The 23,517-nt window shown below is 33.8% G+C and overlaps 2 protein-coding genes and 1 non-coding gene across 4 annotated transcripts; 1 reads left to right on the top strand and 2 right to left on the bottom strand.

The window, feature by feature from the left end:
- Positions 1 to 165: 165 nt before the first annotated feature.
- On the bottom strand, positions 166 to 13,276 carry LOC131173439 (ribonuclease H2 subunit A-like). 2 transcript variants are annotated; one of them, XM_058135798.1, is made up of 8 exons: positions 13,078 to 13,276; positions 12,884 to 12,955; positions 11,644 to 11,767; positions 11,470 to 11,557; positions 10,163 to 10,300; positions 9,985 to 10,072; positions 9,780 to 9,900; positions 166 to 509 (listed from the first exon to the last, which is right to left on the bottom strand). In XM_058135798.1, exons 1-8 carry the CDS (start codon positions 13,166 to 13,168, stop codon positions 338 to 340), a joined length of 894 nt encoding a protein of 297 aa, XP_057991781.1. In that variant the 5' UTR covers positions 13,169 to 13,276; the 3' UTR covers positions 166 to 337. The 2 variants fall into 2 exon arrangements, with proteins under 2 accessions (XP_057991781.1, XP_057991782.1); XM_058135799.1 differs by having other exon boundaries at positions 11,470 to 11,500.
- Positions 13,277 to 14,172: 896 nt separating this feature from the next.
- On the top strand, positions 14,173 to 16,264 carry LOC110653963 (frataxin, mitochondrial; the record flags this gene model as incomplete). The annotated part of the gene is made up of 5 exons (XM_058134618.1): positions 14,173 to 14,357; positions 14,437 to 14,509; positions 14,594 to 14,641; positions 14,721 to 14,782; positions 15,952 to 16,264. Coding segments are annotated over 5 exons (513 nt in total), but the record flags the coding sequence as incomplete, so codon positions are not given.
- Positions 16,265 to 20,018: 3,754 nt separating this feature from the next.
- LOC131173646 (small nucleolar RNA R71) lies at positions 20,019 to 20,125 on the bottom strand. Its single transcript, XR_009143959.1, has one exon. It is a non-coding gene; the product is annotated as a small nucleolar RNA R71 (small nucleolar RNA).
- Positions 20,126 to 23,517: the final 3,392 nt, after the last annotated feature.

The following is a 23,517-nucleotide window of genomic DNA, read 5'->3' as shown; positions in this document are numbered from 1 at the left end:
CAATTTTTTTTTTTTTAAATAATTTTGTTCCATTATATTCCATCATAATATAAGCCACTATTTTATGAAAGCTAGTGACATTCACATAACAATGTAAATTCTGTAATCTATCTTTTTTTTTTTTTTTTTGGATAAAAGTAATCATCTTTCAAATATGGACATGGCTTACCCACTTAAATTTCATTTCTTAAACACAAGAAGATTCTACAATCTGTATTTAATTACTAAAAGTTGCATATGGGAATAATCAAATGACTCATTGATTTGAATCTACAACAGTACTGAGTAGTTGAAACCTTAAAGTAAAGCTATCACATAAAACAAGAGGTGAAGTTTGCTAAAACTGAGCAAGCTGCTCAAGTTTACGAGCTTGGAAAAATCTGCAACGTCCTTTACCACTTGATTCTATTTCTTCACTTTTCCTTTTGGGTGTTGTGACACCAAAACTGCTCAACTTCAATTGTCTTTTCCCACTGCTAGGACAATCTTCATCCATTTTATCAGATTCCCTGTCAACGAATTGATTAAAACAGAAAATTATAATTAAGAATAACTTGAAAAATACGATACTTCATCCCTTTCAGGATTATAAATTTGGGATGGTGCAGGATATGGATCATTGGTGAATTCCGTTGAAAACACTGGCTTGCTGCATATGCTTGAAAAGTATCAGTGTATCACCAGAACCAATCATGGAATTCTACAAAATGGACCAAATTCACATGCAAGTAACATGGGAGTCCTCCATAGAGGCAACTGATTAAAGTTTTATGCCTAATTTTGTATCTCAAGAAAACCAAAAAATAAAGCATGGAGTACAGCTCTAAAGGTTCGCATTAATTTTGAATGGGTCCACCGAATTCTTACATCATCCAAAAATAAAGTTCTATCACAATAACCAGGATTTTCATACTACCATGGAGCTATACTCCCATCAAGCTCAGGCATAAATGTAAAAGTCCAAATGTAGAAGTTGTAAACTTGCCTGTGCCATAAGGTATTTATAGGTGGTGTTGGAATCAAACAAAGCAGTGGTGTCCTCTTAATCATCAAGTAAAATAAGAGCTTCCATCAAGAGGCATAATGATGCTGACATGAGATAATGCTAGCTAATTTGACCTAATACATGTTTGCCAGCTTAGGTTCTTTTGCAGACCTCTAACTGATGTCAAAAAAGGGGGGAAAAGAGTTCCATTATTTAACAAGTCAAATCATAAGTCCTATAGGGTTAATTTTTTCAAAAAGCAAAAGTAATTTGTTTATGAGCTGAGTTACTTAGCATGCACTTCGGGTTAAAATTAATTTTTAGTTCAGGATTGTATTTACAAACTTTAGGCATTTTTATAAAGGTTGAATTGCAATTTCTAAAATTTTCACAAAAATGATATTTTGGCTACACAAGTCACGTCTCTTCTAGATCACAGTCAGTCTTTCATCAGTGATTACCATAATAACAAATCCTAGCAGTAGTAAATATCTATATCTATAAAAATTGATGGTCTCAGTAAAGTGGGTTCTCAAGAGAATTAGTGAGCCTACCCATTAGCTTCTTTGGGTGAAGTGTTAGCTTCAGGAACTGTAACTGCGTCTTTGTGATTGCTAATCCACACAAAAGTCTTACCATTATACTCAGTAATGGGCCCCAAGGGCTAAATACTTGTGTGTTCTATTTATTTTACTAGAATACAATCTTCTATCACTAAACAACAACTAATCCTTAATCTCTAACTAGTTGGAGTTATCTATATGAATCCTCTTTCGTCATTCAGCCCTATTAGACACAAAGTCCACATCAATATCCAATGCACTTTAGTCCTTTGAAAGCACTTCCCTCCACAATATATTAGATGTTCTCCTCCACCTTCTCACTCCTTTCCCTACTAACTTATCACACTTCTATACCGAGACATTTGATTTTCTACGTTAGACATGACCAAACCATCTTAATCGATCCTCTCTCACTTTATCTCCAATATATGCTATATGCCTTCTTTGATGGATGTGATCCTTGTGAATTTCATCCATTATTGTGTTATCATACATCCATCAACATTTGCATTTTCGCCATTCTCATTTGAATCTTATCTATTATTGTGTCACCATACGTCCATCTTAACATTGGCATTTCCGTCACACTATCTTGTGAGCATATTGTCTCTTAAATGCCCAACGTTTACTCCCATACAATATAGCTAGTCTGACCATAATCCTATAGAACTTACCTTTCCCTTTGTTAGGAATCTTAGGGTCGCATAATATGCCTATCACACTCCACCATTCATCCATCATGTTTGGATCCTATGAGTTACATCATCATCTAAAACTCTATTCTTATGTATGATAGAACCTAAATATTTGAACTGATTGTATTTGAGCACCAAAACCCTATCCAAATGAACCTCACCTTCATTCCTCCTATAGGAGCTAAACTCACACTACATATATTCCATCTTACTTTTACTAAGCTTAAAACCTTTGCTCCCTTCTTTATAACTCCAACTTTTGATTAATTCCTTCACAAATTTCATCCACCAAGACAAAATCATCGATAAATAACATGCACCATTGGACATCATCATGAATACAACTAGCCAGGTAATCCATAACTTTCTTTTATCACTAAATATAGATAAAAAGGGTGATGTCTTCCTTGAATGGTCATGAATAAATAGAAAGTAATATGCCCATTTCAAATTTATTAATTTTTCTTTTTCCGTTTACATGTTCTTGAAGGAAGCAGAGGTCCACAGATAAGAAAGCACAAAGATAAAGAGGAAAACTAAGCAAAGTTAAAATTTGACTTGAAAAAGAAACATCCATATTCTTGCTATATTTCTTCTTCTTTCTACCTAACTTTATTAGCATGACATCATTGTTTTATAAATAAATCTTGCCAAAATGGATTGAAGGTTATATGCTTTTACTTGTGAAGCCTTCGGATTCCATTCAGACAAAGCTTTTGAATAACTTTTCTAACATTTAGCTAACAAAGCACTAGTTTATTGCTTTTTGTCATTTTTCCTAGACTTAAAGTGAAATGCATTAACACAAATGCCAATAATAAAGTATAACGTATCACAAAATGCTTTAAAAAAAGTGAAATGAACTCTTCCCTTCACAGTTTGGCTACAACTGAAATTGGGATTTGCATAGGCAAGCTGAAGACAAAATGTCCAAGAGTTAAATACAAATTGCTACCTTGCCAATACATGTGTAGATAGGCTAAAGATTGGCTTCCTCAAAGGTCAATTAAGGGAGTATATGTCAATCCATATAACCAAACCAATGTGGTTTGGTTAAGCTTTTTTACGCCAATGGCTTGGTTTAGGTTTGAAATTTTGAAAAATCAATGAGCAAAGTGTTGGTCTAAGTATTTGCTATTTGGAGTGCTGAATAATTCACAAACGAAAAAAGAAATGCACATATTTGATTGCCAAACAATGTTAGTAATGCATTAGAACTATACAAATCCAAGCAACAAGAAACAAATTAGCACTTGAAGAAACAAACCAAATATTGATTTGGTTCAGTTTGGTTTTCCTCTTATTTAGTGTTTGTTTTCATTTTTCACATTTTTGGAGCTGATCAAGATCAATTTGCTTTGATTTTGTCTTGTAACCAAATTGTTTGTAAAACCCCTAATTCGAACAACACTATAAAACTATTGGCAAATGACATGCAATGAAAGTGGCAGTCCCCTCAAGGATTCTTAAAAATGTCAAGGCAAACCAAATGCTAGCAATTGAATTAGTGGCAAAGATAACCAGAGTCAGGCACTTCACTAGGGAGAGATAAACTATTAATGGCAAACTTTTCCTAGATGCTTTAAATGAAAGCTTAGATTAAAGTGCCTTGCTACTTGAAAACAAGATAACAAATATCATAAAATGATTTAAGTAGGCTAACATGGAGCACCTAAAGACATAATAAGCTTATAATGATGCCGACTGTAGTCTTGCCTACAACCTTCTTGACCCTTTTATAGAGATCTAACTAGATCATTGCATCCCTCACACACATGTTATGTTCAAATATCTGGCTCCTCTTTCTCCTCAGATACATGGCAAATGCATTTCCCTTTCTTTGACCACGTTATGTACCTTACTTTTCTATCCTTGCAACAAACTCCATATTCCAACTGAACACTCCTTAGAGTTGCCATGTCAACAATCTAGGCCATTTTCAGTCAATCAAATTTCTCCTTTTGACTACTTAACCTAACATGCGTCTCACCCTCACTGTATTAGCTTTGGGGAAAAGACTTATGCATAACTAACCCAATAATATGGCTAAGCTCATTCAATTCATTGCAAATCCCAGTACTAGTCAGTGTTGTAAAAGGCAAGAAGAGGCGTTGGGCGAGTTGAGAGGCGAGGCGAGGCGAGGCGAGGCGACTCCCCAGGCCAAGGCGAGGCGACTGAAACAAGGCGGACGTCCCGGACCTGAAAGGCGACAAGCGACAAGGCCCCGAGGCACCGCCTTGTGAAAGAAACGGGAAATTTAATTTTTTTTTCTTAACAGCAAAAAAATAAAAGAAGTCCTAATCTATCGTGACTTACCTTCAGTCCTTCACCTACCCAGCAGTTTGAAGAAGCAAGAACAAATAAAGCCACCAGCAACAGACTAAGCCAGAACAACAAACCAGGTATGTCGTCATCTTCCTCTCTCTCTCTCTCTCTCTCTCTCGCTCCCCCTCATCTTCACGATGCTTTCTCCTCTCATCTGCTCTTCTCTGCTCCTCTCACTCTCATCTTCTCTGTTCTCCTCTCACTGCTGTGACCTGCGATCAGTTTCTTTTTTTTTTTTCTTCTTTTTTCTGCACTGCTCCCATTTCATGCCAACATGCTGCTAGATTTATTTCAAGTTCCAGCAATTTTTTTTTTTTACAATAGCAATTTTTTTAAAAATTTACTAAAATTTTAATGTGATGTCAGTTTATTATTTGATAGGTATTATGTAATATGCTAATTAAACGGGTATTATGAATTTGTAATTGTGATTATGTGATATATTTTTATTAAATAGGTAATTAAATGTGATTGTGTCATTAAATAGGTAATTAAATGTGCTAATTAAATTTATGTAATTGTAATTGTGATTGTGTGAATTTGTAATTTAGACAATTTAGACTATGGCGCCTTGCTTTGAAAATGCCTCGCCTCGCTTCTCGCCTCTCACTAAAGCCGTAAGGTCCCTTGTTGCCTTAGTGTAGCCTTTCGCATTGATAACACTGGTACTAGCAGTACCCAGGTTACTTATACTCTTGCTAATTATTATGCCCTCAACCATCTTCACCTAATTTCATAAGTATTAATCAAGCATAAGTACCAAACAAATATCCTAAATATCTATGTTTCCTTCCAAACCGTCTCCCTTCATCATCATACAAACAACATATCCTCCCAATAGGAAAACATCACTTTCATTAATTATAACTACTGAGATGAAAACTACATCATCTAGTATTAGGTCATGCACAATTGTGTGAGAGTCCAAATATTTCCACTGCTAGAAATAGGACTCCACTTACAATCCATATGGGATGCTATGAAATGTTATTCGACTGATTCATTCTAGCAGCCTTGACATACCTCTACTCCAACAATCTAGACACCTTTCTGTTCAGGTACAGTTACATTTATGACGACCTTGTATATTATTTCAATCAACATTCTTCCAAACATAAATAACATAAATATCAGGTTCAAAGTGAATATTCCATTGCTAATTTGATGCCCACTATTTAGGAACATCAAATTGTATGTAGACAATACAGTCAGTGTATAATCTATTACACACTAACAGCCTGATGAAGGGAAAGGAAAAGCCAAAAGATAGTGGAAGTAATGCAATATGGAACAAGAATTTAGGAGTTATGTTTATTGCAAAATTCAGAAATTTAGAGCTTTTATTATTTAAGAATTTTATTAGTTTTAGTGTTTTATTTAGGAAGTATTTTAATTATTGAATTCTAGTTAGGATATAATTTCTATCTTTCTAATTAGGCTCAATCCTAAAGCTAGTAGGAATACTAATACTAAATATAGGACCTAAGGTTTCTATTACTATCAGTTGAGATTTTGTTATAAAAATTTATTGAGATTAATATAATTTTGAGAATTAGTTCTCTTTTCCAAAGATTGGTCATTGTTTTGCCTGTATTCTTGTTCCGGTGCTACATCAATTTGGTATCATAGCCTAATATCAAACCAAATTTCCATAACTTCCTGCAAATTCCCGAACATCCAACCTATGAACCGTGTTCTAGTTTCCCATCTAAATTTTCCTCTATTACCATTGTCCTTTTGAAATAGCCTACTATTGATTAAAAAAAAAAAAAAAGCAGCTGTAGCCACTCCCCCATCACCACACCATCTCCCAGCTATCAAACAACCTAGCCACCCACCTGAAGACTCGTCGACTTGTGGCAAGTCAAGAGATACTCATCTAGTCACTTGAGGTTGGTCGAAACCAAAGACTCATTCGGGTCAGAAGCAAATTGTGACTGACATCTCCACCCTCCCCGATGTTTGCAATCCGCGAATCTTCACTTTTCTATCGTTGGAGAGTCCAGTCAACACACCTAGGCCTCAAAACCCAATAGGACAAGTTTGACCCAAAAGATAATCCTGCGAGATTCCAGTGCTGCACCACCTCCCTAATCTTCGCCTAATGTTGGCAACCACACTCTAGCCATCAGAGCTCTAATTCGACACCCCTATCTCCAATTCCAATCAGGTTGAGTAACTGACCCGTTTCTCTAGCCAGGAGCCATTGGAGCTCCAATCCAATGCCTCTAGCTCTAGTTCCTATTGGTTCAAGTAATTGACCTGTTTCTCCAGCCAGGAGAGTTCACACAGCCATAGTGAACTATGTTGCACCAACTCCAATCTTCACTTGCTGACATCATCCTTCCACATTAGCTCACCACGTCACTGCCACCAAAGCACTTAGTGCCACGCCATCCGCCACATCATTCATCACTACGACGTCAGCATCCAAAAATTACCAGTCCCCTCCTTTGTTAATTTTCATCTCCTAATCCTATTTTTGGCATCTGTTTATCACAAAAGCAACTCAAAATGTCTAAAATTTGAGTTTTTCTTTAATAAGGCACATTTCCTTAAATATCATGGGGACTTGTATCGATAGACAACAAGATGAAATTGATGATTATTGTGGACAACTTGATAAATTTTGTTATTTGATTGATTTTTTGTTATTTAATTGATTTGTATGGAGGTCCTAACATGCTCCTCATGGTTTATTTTCATGAGGATCTTGATATATAACTAATCTTACAACATAGGGAGCAGGCACTCAAAAAATGTAAGAATGATTACTATGTTCAACATACTCATCAACAAGTTAAGGATAAAGTACTTAAAGAATTTGAAGCATGAAAAGAAGCACATATGTTTCAATTGAGAGAACAATTAGATACAAGAATAAGTATTAAAAATATAAAGGCAACAAGTCTTGAAATCGCAAGGCAACAAGAGTAGCTTGAATCCAAAGAGCAATTTGAAGATTAATTTGAAGAATTTAAGCTTGAAGAACCACTTCTAGAACAAGAAGTTGTTGATACCAATCAAGAAATTCTTGAGGAAATTATGTTGGGGAACAAAGAAAATCAAGCCATGAAGACTTCAATTGAAATTGAAGAAAATCAATTTGTGAAACGGACAAGGGAATTTGAAAATTCGAATCTTGTTCCTACTTCCTAAAGACCTTTCAACTATCGTTCCAATTGATTTTATTTGTTTGGATGCTCTTAGTGATGCAAAAGAAAGTGTGAGATTCTTCATTTCAATCTCATTGCTAACTTCCAAGAAGATGATACTATGCGTTCTCTGCAACTGTTTTGTGATCCTTCAACACTTCAAGACTTAAGGACGAGTTTTTTCCAAACAGGGAAGAATAATGCAGTATTGAAAGAGATAATTTAAGATTTATGTTTATTGTAAAATTAGGAAATTTGAAGCTTTTATTATTTAAGAATTTCATTAGTTTTAGTATTCTATTTAGGAAGTATTTTAATTATTTAGGAATTTTGTTGATTTGGGATTCTAGTTAGGATACAATTTGTATTTTCCTACTTATGTTCAATCCAAAAGCTAGTAGTATTACTAATACTATATATGGGACCTAGGGTTTCTATTACTATCAGTTGAGATTTTGTTATGAAAATTTATTGAGATTAATATAATTTTGAAAATTAGTTCTCTTTTCTAAGGATTTTTCCTTGTTTTGCCTGTGCTCTTGTTTTGGTGCTACATCAGGAAGGTTTACTCTAGAACAGTCAATAAGGTTCTAGAATATGGAATGACAGTTGCTGCAGTAGAAATTCTGCTGCGGAATTCGTTCTTATATTGAGATTGATTTCCTTGACATTCAATACAATTCCTCTTCTTCCAACTCAGTTTTCTTCTTCTGTTCTCTGGCTGCTGTGTTTGGCTAAGTTGCAGATCCTCACTCTATCATAATCCATAGGGAATGAGCAGCACATAGTTCTGTTAGTCTGGCTTTAAACTAGATCTTACCTCTTTTTTTAAAAAGGAAAAAAAAATCTATAAATTAGACTTTTTTTTTAAAAAAAAGCTCTTCTTAATTTCTTGCTCATTGGCCAGTAGCAGGAAGTCAGAACTTCTGCTAATTGTCACAGCCTACCTTGGCTACTGCTATTTAAACTCTGGCCCACTTCATTCCCTTCCTAATTGACATAATTTTAAGTTCATTACTCTTTTCCTGAACTCAGAATTCCAGTATCCTGCTCATTCTGGACCAACCTCTGAGAATACCGAGACATATGATATTTGTTTTCTATGCCAACCTATCCCAAGGCTGCTCTAAAATTGTTTTAAATTTTTCTATACTCACCCTCTGATGGCCATCTTGTCTATGCTTCTGCTGCTCAATAGCATACCTAACTTGTTCCAATAACAGATCACAACCGATAGCTTAGGGAAGATTCAGTCGAACAAACCCTCATTTTGGCAGTTACCTTATCTCTCAGGGCTTGTACTTTGGTGCTAATCATTATCAGAACCTGAATTCTAAATATAGATAAGGTTCCACTCCCTTAATCCTTTACTTAACAATCCAAATTAGCCATGCCATTCGTATCCTATGCCCACATGATGGATTCAAACAAAAGAAGGCTTTTCAACAGCACTTTTTCCTCCTGCAGCCATTTGTACTGTATCATCAACAACATGCAACATTTTCCCAAACCCCAAAGACAATATTTCCTAGCATCACTAATGACGAGCATCCCTTCTGTTTCTGATGATCAGACTAATCTTTGCTTCAGACTACAACTGAGAACAAACAAACTTAATTTGTGGAGCCATAAGAAAAGAACAATCTGTCCATGTATAGTTCAGAAGTGGCAAAACTAGAAGACAAAAAATATCCACTATAAGAAAACTTGTTTTGTAGCTTTTTATCTATAGAGAATTGTATAGTAGAACTGGTCCACTATAACGGAGACTCTTATTGAAGAAAACAAGTTTTGACAGCCCTATAATAACCATCCACTCTCCAGGCTCACCTTGTTCCCAATAATAAAAGCCATTATAATCACTGAAAAACTGAGAGGTCCAAGAATATTACAGAATTTCAAGTTTATAGAACCAATAAGATGATGATACTCTTTAGAGCATGTGCAGCCAGCCAGCCGTAGTTTAAATTGCACATACACACAAATAAATAGACAGTAGGCCATAAAAAATATATAAACTTGTAAAATTGCAATGGACAGTGAGATAAGGACTGACCACAAGACTTCAACAATGTCTTTGAAATGGGAAGTGCATGTGCCCCAACTGAAGCGGACCAATGTTGGAAATCCAAATACCTGGTGTTTGTGTTGTTCCAACCAGGCCTTGGTTTCAGGATCTAAAACCAAATTCCATTTTGATACCATAAGCATCTAAAATTAACAGCAGAAAATAACATCACAAAGAATGTAGCAGTCCTAACCTCCAGGATATCCAGAACCAAAGTTCCTATTCATGCCTTCAGCTGTTTCATCAAGCACCCATTCTCGCAATGCTCGGTCTCGTGTAACCTGCTTTATTGGATGTAATGTATTAAGTTTATCATATGGAAAAATCCAAAATACACATGAAAGGGATAAAAACAAAGTATAGCTTATTACCTTTGCAACTATGCTTGCTCCACTCACAACAGGATAAAGGCTATCAGCCTTCTTTGCAACAACAAATTTGATAGAAGGAAATCTTTCGGATAGTTTTACTCTATATTTCTCAGAGTCTCCCACTGTATCCACATAAACCTGGAACACATTCAAGTGCAAATATATTCAATCTCTATTATGACATTACTTAACTTTGCAAGTTTGCATATCTACATGGATCCCCAAGGAACAAAAGAAACTAAGGCATGCAAATGGTCTCAACAAATTTCAGATTCAGGTTCAAATAAGTAGGGTTGAGATTGTGGCAGTATTTGATCAAGCAGACATGGCCACAGGTTCAAATGGCAATTGGCTGTCTGATTCTCCTATTAAATAAAAAGATATTCATGTTATGAGAAATCTGCTATTTTTTGTTTAGGTTTCAAATGCCACTGTTTGCAGAGCAATGAAACTAAAAATTGTGCCATCATTTTGATCCTAATACTTTAGATGACCACTAAAACCTTGAAAGCCTAAATTACTAAAGTTCCAATACTCAACTCAACTCAACTAAGCCTTTATCCAAAAAATTTGGGGTCAGCTATATAGATTCTCTTTTTCCACTCTAAATGATTTTGGGTTAAATCCTCGACACAATATCATATAAATAACCTACAAAATAACTCTTAATTATTTAAATTTATAGCCGACCCCAATAAATTTTTGGGATAAAGGCTTAGTTGAGTTGAGTTTATATAAATTTATAATAATTTTATATTAAGCATGTTTAAGCAACCCGAAACTACATTTGAATTCATCATCAATAATAAATTCATAGTTAACTAAATGAAATAATTTATTTTTCTCAAATAACAACAAGCAATAAACAAATAAACAAATTTAGCATGAAATTATTTATGAATAAGATATTATAATTAATACATATTGCCTCAATTCTAATTATATTTTAAATATGATCAACAATATATATATACACACACATATATATATACACATAGAGAGACACACATACATATACATGTATATAGATTAAAACCTTGAATCAAGCATAAAATGGTCATACAATAATCACATATGATGATTTACAAGAATATCCAAATTGAAGTGGCTTAAAATTATAAAATTTCTTTTTTTTTTTTTTTCCATGAATGTAATAAATATTCTCCAGTATTGATTTCAATAAACAAACAAATTTTTATACTAAATCAGGTTTCCTTTGTTAAATTATTGTATTACTTTGTAATCACCTAGCGGCTAATTTTGAATATGGCATTTGTTCATTGTGTACAGAAGTCAAATAAATTTACCTCAGTCAAAAGAACTCCCATGTTTAGCACCCTAGTGACAAGGCCAATTGCAGAGTCATGTGATATTTCATTTAAGTTGATCTTATTCCTATTAGAAGGAAAAAAAAAAAAAAAGAAACTTGTGAAGAGAAGTAAAGTTAAAAAGAGAAAATAGCTATTATATTAGCTACTAACTTTTTTAACATTTTAGCAGAGAGCTCCTTTGGATCAATGACATCAACAGACCATCCAATTGCTTCATTAGCCTTTAAAGTTTCAAATAATTCTTCTCTCTTCTCTTCTTTTAGAGTCTTTGAATCTGCAGGCAATAAAACAAAGAGTGTAAGTATGAAATAAGAGAAAAAAAAAATGTAGGGAACTACATGCATATCAAATGAGATAAGCAGGTAATAATTCTAATTGCTGTTAAAATTCAAATTTCCTTCATAATGATAAAAAGCCAAAACTTCTCAGAGACAGTTATTCAAGACTGACATGCCATATTGGTTTTTTTTTTTTAATTTTATTTTTATCTTTAATCCAAATATAACATATATAACAAATAAGCAAGTGTGTGCCAATGCATTAATTTAAAACTTGGAAGAGAGGTGAAAAGAGAGCTAGTAAAAAACATGCTTGTTCAGCAACCCTCAAAGATATTAAAACAAGTTAAAGAAAAATAAATAAATAGAAGCTCCAAAGTATCGGTTAATGAGAGTATCCTCAAATGAAAAAGGGTTAATATAAGGAACTATTTTACCAAAAGTTAGAAGCAACATTATAATCTCATGCGCATTTGGTCTTAGGGTAATACTGCTATGCTGAATATATGCTGAATAGTTGTCTTTCATGTCCATAGAAAAACAACAACAACAACAACTAAGTCCTAATCCCAAACTAGATGGAGTTGGGGTTGGCTATATGCATATGAAAAATTCTACTAATTTTTTTCCCCCTTTTTGCTGCAGTGGGAGAGCCCATATAAGATTTTTTATTTCTCCTATTTATCTGTAATCCAAACCCAAGCTGAGCATAGCAAATTTAATCATGCCTAAAAGAAAACTTACCCACCTTTAATTTACCAATTAATGTTCCTTTCTTTTAAACAACAAGCAACCTGTGGTCAATTCATCAATTAAAATTTACTAAGGTGACTACCACTATTGAAATGCTATTTATTTAAGCTTGGCCTTTGCTTTGGGAAAGAAAACCATACCACCATTTATGGAATAAAGTTTTTTAAAACACATATATTGAAAGCATACACCATTCAAAGCTTTTAAAGCAAAATTAAAAGGTAAAAATAAATTTTTATAAAGATATATATATAAAAAAAAAGCAAGAGAAAATGCAGACCATTGTTGCAATACAACAAAACCCAGAACAGAATAAAATTTTTAAAAACTTAAAAATAATGGAAAAAAAAAAATCAAACCTGCAAAGTTCAAGGTAGAAAGAGTCTTCTCATAGGAACGAGCACAGTACAAACATCCATACACCATGGGGCCTGAAACGAATTTAAAGATTAAAAAAAAAAAAAAGAAACGACGTGTTATCAGAAAACAAAGGAAACGAAAGAAATGAAAATTCACAACAAAATCAAAACCAAGAAATTGAAAATGTTTTTACCAAGAACAGGACCACGGCCGGCTTCATCGATTCCCATAATGCAGGGCTTCGATGCCCATTTGGGGAGAGTGGATTGGGGTTCACATCCCATTCTGATTCTGCACTCACTCTCTATACGCCGTTTTGGTTCCCGCCAGAATTAGCCAGTTCAGACGCAAAGAGGGTTTTGTTCCGGAACTCTCACTTTAAAAAAACAAAAAAAAAATAATATATATATATATATATATATATATATATATATATATATATATATATATATATGTTTCCAAAATCGAACCGGATCGGTTTCCGATTCGACTGATTGGCCGGGTTAAACTACGTCGTTTTCGCATTAACATGAAAAAGCTGGAAAAAAATATATCTATATATATAACGAGCTCTCTCGTTTTCGCAGGTCACAGAAAGGCCCTTTACTTGTTTAACCCCTTTTCCTTTCCCTTCGTCGATCTTTGCCATCCATGATTCAAGCATCAAACTTTCATTGAAGCTCTGCCGGACGTTGTAGGAACCGGCACGTTGAAGCTCCGGTCGGCAACTTTAAGCTTAGCAAGGAACCTCAATTGAAGGTGCTTTTTTTTTTTTCTTTTGCCCCTTTGATTTTGATTATAAACTGTGATTAAACAGTGGCTTAAGCAATTTCTGTGTAAACTGAATGTTAGTTTCTATTTTACTTTGAAAGCATAATTTTTCAGGGCATAATATTGAAATTTTTGGGCAAAGTTTAGGGTGTTTGTTGAAATTCTTGCATTTAATCTCCTTATCCGCCTGTTTGAAAAACTAGAATTTTGTGAGAATTCAATTTAGTTGATTTTTTTTTTCAATCCTCATTTTTAAAATTCTCATGTTTGAATTCAAATAAAAAAATAGAAATAAAGCATGATCGCCAATTGAATTATTTTCTTGCAAATATGTTTGTTTAATCGAACTGCAATCTCATTTTGTTGGCTGAAATTGAAAGAAATTCAATTGTATGGAAGAGCACAATCAAAGAAAAGGTGTTTGTGAACTCCATAAATGGCTTGGAAGAAGTTGCTGTCTTTGAGAAGACTCTTAATTCTTCTAAAACCTGACTTTCTATATTCTTCTAAAACCTGACTTTCTATCTCCTACTTCCTATTCTTCAAAATTTCGCCACTCTTACTGCTCTGCTTCTACGAGTTTCAAGAGCTTTCCATCAACATTCCAGCACTCTCAGAGTCCTCCTTACTCATCTGCTTCTTCTGCTCTCACCCTTTGGATCTCGATGCTGACTCTCAAGGCCCTGCTACAATCGATTACCGGCTTGTGTTGCTGTGTCATCTCCCTTGTTTGGAAGAAATACAGGTGATTAGAGGCTAATAGCTGCTAATTTTGATACAGTTCTCTTTTGCAGGAAGACGAATTTCACAAACTGGCTGATTCCACGATCCATGACCTTCAGGAGAAATTTGAGGTTGAAAATATTGGCTTGCATCTGTCTTTATGCAAATGAAATGATGTTTATGGCTTTTGATTAGCTGTTGTTTGTGCTTTAGAGGAATATGGCGATAGCATCCAAATTGATGTGCTGGACATAGATTATGGGGTGAGATTGTTTTGTGAATAGTTTTTGCTTTTGTGGCAGTTTAAAAGTTGTTGGTGACTTAATGGATTTCCCCTTTTAGAATGAGGTTTTGACTCTGAAGCTCGGCGATTTAGGCACCTATTGGTTATCTTCTCCAGTGAGGTATTAACTGTTACAGCTGCTTGATTCAGTTGTGGTTTATATTTTAACCTTTTGGTTGCTTGATGTTCTGCTTTTTTGTGTTTTTCTAACATATAAAAACCTGAATTTTGGAAATTGTGTGGGTTTTTGTTTTGACAGTGTTTGTGTTTTCTAATTGAATATTGTTATTTTCTAAAAAGGAAAATGCTGCAGTCATTGTGCTGATATAATTTAATTCAGTTTCTTTTTTTTTTTTGGAAGGTAAGATTGAGCATGTTGTTACAAATGTAGTTGGTCAAATGAAAGTAAAGTTGGAGTAAAGAAGGGTTTATCAACTAGCAACAAAAATAAAAAAGTTAATAGGATTCCTTTAATTTGGAATTGAAGTTGGATGGTGAATTGTTAACATTCTTTATCTGAGTAGAAAGTGACTAAGGCATTGGATGGTGGACAATTTGGTGCCAAAAGCGAAATCTGGTGCATTGTACCCATAAGGTTTCTCTATTGTTTGAAGTGCTATTGGTGGCCATGATATGGCTCTAGGACTATGCACTTCTAGATTGCAACCTAATTTACAGGAATTCCTTGATTTTCATTGATGATTCCTTTCTAAGAATGGGTAATAGTAATACTATTAGAAGTATTGACTGACAGATTGATCAAAAGCTTGTGTTCTGCAAATATAGAGATTTGTTTCATGCATCAAGTGGGAAGTTGTATGCTTAATTCCTATGGATTTTGTTTCTTCTCTTGGCAGGGTGTTATTACGCAAGGGCACAAGATTGGATACCCTGCGTATTTATTCCTATATGAAATAATACTCTTGCATATACTTGGCCTATGTGCACATGACTGGACATTTCACTTATGCATAACAAATTTTTTGCTTCACGTTGGAATATGATCCTGCGTAATATGGGGCAACATTTTTCTTTTGATGGCATCGCCAGTAACCTCTTCCTCCCTTTCCAAGAACACCCTTCTCCAGAGGAAGTTAGATTCTAACTGGTATGTTCAATTCAAAAATTTTAATAATCTAAAAGCTATTGTGAAAGGATGAACATCTGTGCTTCTTCTATGTTTCTAGGGACTAGTACTACCAAGACGTTCACAATGCCAATTTAGGAAACTTTTTGGCTTATTCATTCATTATTTTCTTGTGAGGTTGAATTCTTATAGTTTTCATGCAGTGGTCCATCCAGGTTTAGTTGGGATCAGAACACCAAAGCTTGGGTTTATAGGCGCACAAAAGCGAATTTGTTGACCATTTTTGAAAGTGAATTGGAGCAACTATGTGGCGAATCTATCAAACTTAGTTGTAGTAAATTTTCTTGATTTGCAGAATATTCTTTTTCAGGAAATTTAACTCTGTATTATTATTTATGTTTGGCACTCTTACCAGATCAAATCTTTTAGGATTTTTTCTTTATGATAATGTATATGTTAGACAAGTATTCCAGTTGCCTAAATCTATTCAACAATAATGGTAATGAGAATTATTTATATTCTTGGATGTTTAGTAGTATATTCTGTTGAAGGGTGAGATGGACTTTTTGACCGTTCATTCTTTATTTAAATAAACAGCCTTAACACTGTTTAAATCATGATTTGTGATAGTATCATGTTGTATTTTATGGCTATTTTATATGATTGGAAAGATTGGTCATAAAAAATGATAGTTTTGAGTTGTAACTAAAACTTTTTCAACCACCAAATTAGTGTCTTGGATGATTTAAAATTTTTATATTTTTATTTTCTTCTTGTATAATTAATTTTTTCATGAAAAAATTATATATTTTTAAGATATATTTAATGATTAATTAAAACAATAAAATGTATTTTTAATTATTATTATGATAACATTATTTATAAATTAATATTTTATTTATATAAATATCTTTAAATCATTTATATATTTAAAATAATAATAAAGAATTATTTAGTAATCTTTATATTTATTTTACTATGCCCTCTAATTATATAAGAAGAAATGATTATTAAATTATTATATACTATATCATTTTTTAAAACATATTAATAACAAAAATTATACAATATAATACGTATGATAGATTTATAAACTAGGTAGCACAATCTAAACAGAGAGCAAAGCAAATTAGAAGATTTTAAAGGGGCATTTTTTCGTGTGTGACATGCTCTTATATATCTCTACTAAATGTCTATGCTTTCTTTTAGCAACTCCATTTTGTTGTGGCGTGTTTGGATAAGTCAACTGCCACTTTATCTTTCATTGTTGCAGAATCGCACAAACTTTAACTTATGTGTATTCTCCACCATTGTCTATATACAAACATTGTATATTCTGATCTAACTCTTTTTCAACTTTCTCTTTGAATTCCTTGAATTTTTGAAAGAGAAGACTTTTCTTTGAGAAAATCTACTGAATATATCTTGAGAAATCATCAATAAAGGTTATCATGTACCAAAAACCACTTATTGATGATTGTCTAATTGGACCAAACACATTTGAGTGAACCAGCTCTAATGACACATTCACTTTGAACTTGGACTCTTCATATGCTAGTTGGTGTGCCTTATCATACTAACATCCAAAGACATGCAATGTCCTCTCAAACTTCTAGTTGAGAAAGTCCTTTCAGTATTGACATCACCTTCAATTTCTAATAATTAACATGTCTTAGCCGAGCATGCCATAAATAAGTTACCTCATTCTTTCTTGTCGTATCAACGTGATAATTGTTTAAAATGTCATATCGTTGTTATTGCATACTTAGTCTTTTGAGTTTGTTTCTTGTTTAATTAGCCTGTTAATGCTTATTTTTTGTTATTAGGTGTCTACAATAGCATGTAAGAGCTTATAAAGCATAAAGAGGTGAATTGAGCACAAAAAGAAGTAAAACACACATCAAGCTTTTTAAGGCAAAAGGAGTCATGATTTTGATGAAGAGTTAGCCAATGACAAAATGGGCTTAGTAGTGTCTTATTCATGGCATTTGGAGGCTAATAGTGAAAAATGAACAGATTCGGACATCAACTCATGTTGAGCTTCTTTGGACAGCTTTATTGGAGATTGTATGCAATTTGTTATTTAGATTGTGAATCTGACCCTATGGGCTTATATAAACCTTAATTGATATATTTTGAGGGAATAATTGAAAAATGAGAGCAATTGGGCCAGATTACATTAAGAGTTATATGTTTAGTGTGTTTGAGCTATATATGTTGAGATGTGTGGGACTAGGAGCTAAGGCCTTAATTGGCGGGTTTAATTATTTTATTTAAGGCCCAAAATAAATAAAATAGAGGTGTGTGGATCCCCAAATTTGTGCAAGTGGTAGATCTATATAAGGAGAGTAATTTTTAAATTATTTTCCTACTTTATCTAGGATTCTTAAGAGAGTTTTAATAAGAATGCAATTAAGACTTCCAAATCAGATTTGGAGTCTTAGTTAACCTATTTTTGTCTATAAAAAGGGTTCAAAACGCAGATCTAGGGCAATTAAATTCTCTTCTAGTCATAGCGGCCAAATTCTCTCTTTGTACATTCAAATATATCAACTACTGGATTGGGTTGCTGATGTGATTTTTTCTCCTTCTTTTGGCTTATAGAGCACTTCTACATCCTTTGGAGTGTGTAGCATCATTATTAACATCATATCCAAGTTGCTCAGATTACCTCTAAAATGGGGCAGCATGCTTTTACTTTTTTCTTTTTTTAATTTGTTTATGTTTAATATTCTTAGTTATGTGTGAGTAGTTTTGTAATTCAGTTGGTAAATAGTTGAAGCCATGGAACATTTTACCATGAGACTTTGATTTGAGTTTCATAAAATCTAGATTTATTCTATATTGAGTATCACTTTTCTTTTTGTTTACATTATGAATGTTGAATGTAGGTTTGTTAGGGTGGCCAACTAATTAATTATGCATGAAAACATATTGCTAAGTGAAGATAATTTGAGTACGTAATAGCTTTAATAATCTGACTACAAATAGCACATAACGATTTATTTCATTATAAAGATGAGTGTCTAAGTTGAATGAACCATGCTAAATGAGTTTGTTACCTTGAATTGGGATGTCTTTCTAATGATCAATGCTACCATTAAACTTGATTATAAACTGCTCTAGTCTTAGATTGAGTGTGATGGTAAAGGATTAATTGTAGAGCACTTCCTGGTTATTCTAATCTGTAAGGAAAGATAAGGAAGTTGTTATCTTTTATAACCAATTTACTCAATTGAATAAATTTGCATCTTTAGTCAATGATTGATGCATATTACATGGTGGATACACCCTCTCTACTAAATTTGTTACAATCTAATTGTGTCGAGTATTCATAAGTGTCATTAGCTTTAGTTTATATTCTAGCATTATTATCTTAGCTTTAGTAAATTAGCAAATACAAATCAAAACCCCATTTATTTTACTTTGCATATTTAGTTTGATAAATTAGGTGTTTATTTTATCTATTTTAAGTTCCTTTTGTTAATTTGTATCTCTAAAATCTATTTTCTCATTTGCATTTACTCATTCCCTGTGGGATTGACCTTTGCTTACCCTATATACAAGTAGTTTAAGTAGAGTATTTTTAATTGGTGCATTCGTCATGCATCAAATTTTGGCGCCATTGCCAGAGAGTGATTGTTATTTATTTTAAACTTAAATTTAGATCTGTTTATATTTAGTTTATGTGTTTAATTCTTAGGTTGCATGTCTAAAGAAGAACTTGATACAAGGCATAAGCATATTAGGGAATTCATCAAGCATCAAGCCGAATCATCCACTCCATTCAGAACTGAATCTTTTGTTGGAAACAAACCACAAGTGATTCCTTCTCATCTTTTTGAGCAAGAACCTTCAGATTTATCAAATGATTCAAAATTAAAAGCCATTGCTGCTAATGGCAATGAAAATCGCACCATCAAGGAGTTTGCAACTCCTGACATGAACGAACAACCATTATGCATTCAATATCCTACACTTACAGTACATTTTGAATTGAAATCTGGCTTGATTCACTTATTACCTACTTTTCATGGCCATGTAGCTGAGGATCCTCACAAACTCCTTAAGGAGTTCCATATTGTGTGTTCAAGCATGAAACCTACAGGTATTACAGAGGAGTAAATTAATTAAGTTGAGAGCATTCCTATTCTCATTAGGGGATGAAACTAAAGATTAGCTCTACTACCTACCTTCTAGTTCCATAAACATATGGAATGACATGAAGCGGTTATTCTTGGAGAAGTACTTTCTAGCTTCAAGGGCAGCCAGCATCAGAAAATATATTTATGGTATTAGGCAGTATAATGGGGAGTCATTGCATGAGTATTGGGAGAGCTTTAAGAGATTGTATGCAAGTTGCCCACATCATCAAATAAGTGACCAACTACTCATTCAATATTTTTATAAAGGTCTTCTTCCTACTGACAGAGATATGATAGATGCAGCTAGTGGAGGTGCTTTAGTAGAAAAGACACCTGAAGCAATAAAGAACTCGATATCAAACATGGCTGCAAATTCACAATAGTTTGGAGTAAGGAATAATCCGCCTATAAGAAGAGTCAATGAGGTACGTACATCTTCCTTAGAAAATCAAATAGCTAATTTAACTTCTCTTGTTAGCCAGTTAGTTGTAGGGAATGCGCAACAAGTGAAAACATGTGATATATGTTTAGCATAAAAACATCCAACTGATATGTGTCCTATATTGTAAAAGGATTCCATTGAGCATGGAAATGCAATTGGAGGATTTTCTAGTCCACCACAAAGGAAGTATGATCCTTATGTAAACACATACAATCAAGGATGGAGGGATCATCTAACCTTAGCAATGGCAATCAAGCACAAAGGAACACAACCAAGTGCAACCTCGATTTCAAAGGCAATCACAACCAATAGTTCAAGATCAAGGTATGTCTTTAGAGGATATTGTCAAATATCTTGCTACTAATACTATGAATTTTAGAAAGAGACAAGGGCAAGTATCTAGAATTTAGAGAATCAAATGTGTAACACCCTCCTTGTAGCAACTCCGTACATTCTACTGTTCCGGTGACCAGTGTCGGTCCGGACAGCTAGAACGTCCGGAAATATATTTAAACTAAAGTGAGGAACTATAATTAACTCAAATATTAATAAAAAAAAATTAGAAAAAATTTTAGAAATAAAATACAACTAAGTTAAATGAGCCGGTGCCCTAGCGATGGGTAACCTAGTGAGAAGTTGCGGTTCTCGCAACTAGGAACCCTAGACCCGGGGGAGGGACTCCAGAGAAGGGTTATTGAGGTTCTTATGGCATTAGAATTCCAAGGAAATGCTTAGAAAAATTTTTCAATCGGTACAGACAATTTTGGCCCGTTAAGCCAAATGGAGAGTATTTTGGTCATTTCATCTTCAAAGATGATTTTTGGCCAACTTGTCCAGTTAAATAAATAATTTATAAAACATAAAATATGATTAAATGTTGTTAAAAATTTAATTGAAATTAATTAGACAAGAAATGGAAAGAAAATGAAAGAAAATGACATTATGACATCATAGTGATGTCATTAAAGTTTTCCCAACCTATCCCATATGGACACATGGCATAACTTTATTTAAAATAGACTTAATGGGCTGAAAATTGAAGAAAAATCAGAATTCTCTCCCTTCTTCTTTTCCTTGCCATAAACCACTCCTCCATGGCCACCATGAACAAGCTTTTAAAGCTTGATTTTCCCTAGCATCCACACCATAAAACCCTAACCTAGCAACACAAAAAATTGTTCTATCATCTTGGTGAGTCTTTTGGGGGCAAAAAGAATTAAAAAGAAAGAGTTCTTACAAGCTTTGGATTAGCTCCCTAAGAGGTTAGTGACTTAAACTTATGTTTCTCTTCAAATTTATGTTGAATAAGTATAATTGAGTGCAAAATTGCAAAGAAATTTGCTAAATATCTTGTGTATGTCCATCTCAAAATTTTGGTCAGCCTTGAATCTAGTAGAGTTTTGAAGATTTCTTAGAGTTAAATTGTAATTTGGCTGCCTTTAACATTAATACAATACTTAGGACAATGGAAGGTATGTAAATGCATGAATGGTAATGTGTGAGTTAGGGTTTGGGGTGGAAAATGAGAACTTGACCATGTGATGATGAAAATAGGTTTTAATGGTCAATTGGTGACCATTTAGTTCTGTTTAAATAAAAAATGAAGTGTGTTGAGTGATGGGATTTGGGTTTGGTGTGGCTGCCCTAGGTGACCTGCAGAATTAGACATAAGTCTAGCAAATTTGGGCAGCCATAACTTGAATTATAGAGGTTTAATTGGTGCAAGGCCAATTGGACATGAAACTAGACACATAATGGCACAACTTTGGTGAAGAAACCATGCCCATAAAACCAAATCAAGTGGACCAAAATCTTGCCCTAATCCGGGTGACCTACAGTCTGCCTGGGCAAAATGATCAAATGAACAATGTTTGATCATTTGGCCATAAATCAGTGTAGAAAGGTCCGATTGACCTGAAATTTTACCAGCAACAAGATGAGATAAAGGCCAACAACTTTCATGAAGAAACCTAACCCAAATTATGACCAGAACATATTTAAAAGGTGAGTTGCAGTCACTGTTCATTACATCAGATATGGTCACCCGTAAATTCGACAAAACTTCAATCTGGCCAATTGTGGTTTTTGGACCATAACTTGAGCTACAAAACTCCAAATGGAATGATTAAAAAAAGGAAATGCAACTAGACAAAATAAGGAACAACTTTCATGTTGATCAGTTTGCCAAATTCCCATTACAAAATTAACCAATGGAACAATAAAGACAAAGCATAAAAAATGAAAATTCTGCCCAACTAACATTAAGCTTAGAAATGGTATTGGCAACCAATACCAACAAATTTTGAATGCAAAATATGGTATGTTGATGATATTAGAACCAATGTACCTATTGCCTATGCAAAAGTCAACATTTTTGTTGACCAATGAATGGAATAGTAATACTAAAACTCAAATTCCAAAAATTGTGAAACTTAAAAGTGTGAAATGCCCTAGTATACCTAACAAGATTGGTTTGGATAGCTTGGCATGCCAATAGGGTTCTGTTAGCAGTACTGCATATGACTTCATGCCATTCTGTGTTTCATGGCTTCCCATGCCATTCTGTGACATAATAGCCTTTGGCTATGTTATTTGAATTATTACACTTGGGTTTTAACCCCGATAATTATTACAGCTTATTAGCTGTTCTGTTGCACACCGGGAGACACAATGTGACCGATGGTGTGATGGTCCGAGGTACTTAGTACTCAGTGTCAGTTTATCCGTTTATCCAGTCCAATTAATTAGTATGGGTTACTCGGGCAATGATAATAAACCTTACCAAATTTTAATTGAATAATAATGCAAATAATATCAGAAGTTAAGTCTACAAAAAAAATATAAACACATTCTACATATTCGTTTTATTTTATTTTATTTTATTTTATATTGTCACCACTAAGTAGAATTGCTTAGCGCCTCGCTTTTGCCACGCACAGTGCATCGAGACCTAGCCGTGAGCTCAGCAGATATCGACCGTGAGCCTTCGATTTGCATCCGAGTCCCGAGTCACCTCACACTGCAAAGGCATATGGTAGGACATAGGATTTTGGGAGCATTTTGTATTTTGGCATTTTGTATTAGTTTGGATTGTAACTATAAACTCTTGTAATTATGTATTAATGTAAATATATGAAATTTCATATCATTGAAATTTTCTACATAATGTATGTTGATAAATG

The sequence above is a fragment of the Hevea brasiliensis genome, chromosome 14 (assembly GCF_030052815.1).
Source record: "Hevea brasiliensis isolate MT/VB/25A 57/8 chromosome 14, ASM3005281v1, whole genome shotgun sequence".
Lineage (NCBI taxonomy): Eukaryota > Viridiplantae > Streptophyta > Magnoliopsida > Malpighiales > Euphorbiaceae > Hevea > Hevea brasiliensis.
This window is presented reverse-complemented; position numbering and strand designations above follow the sequence as displayed.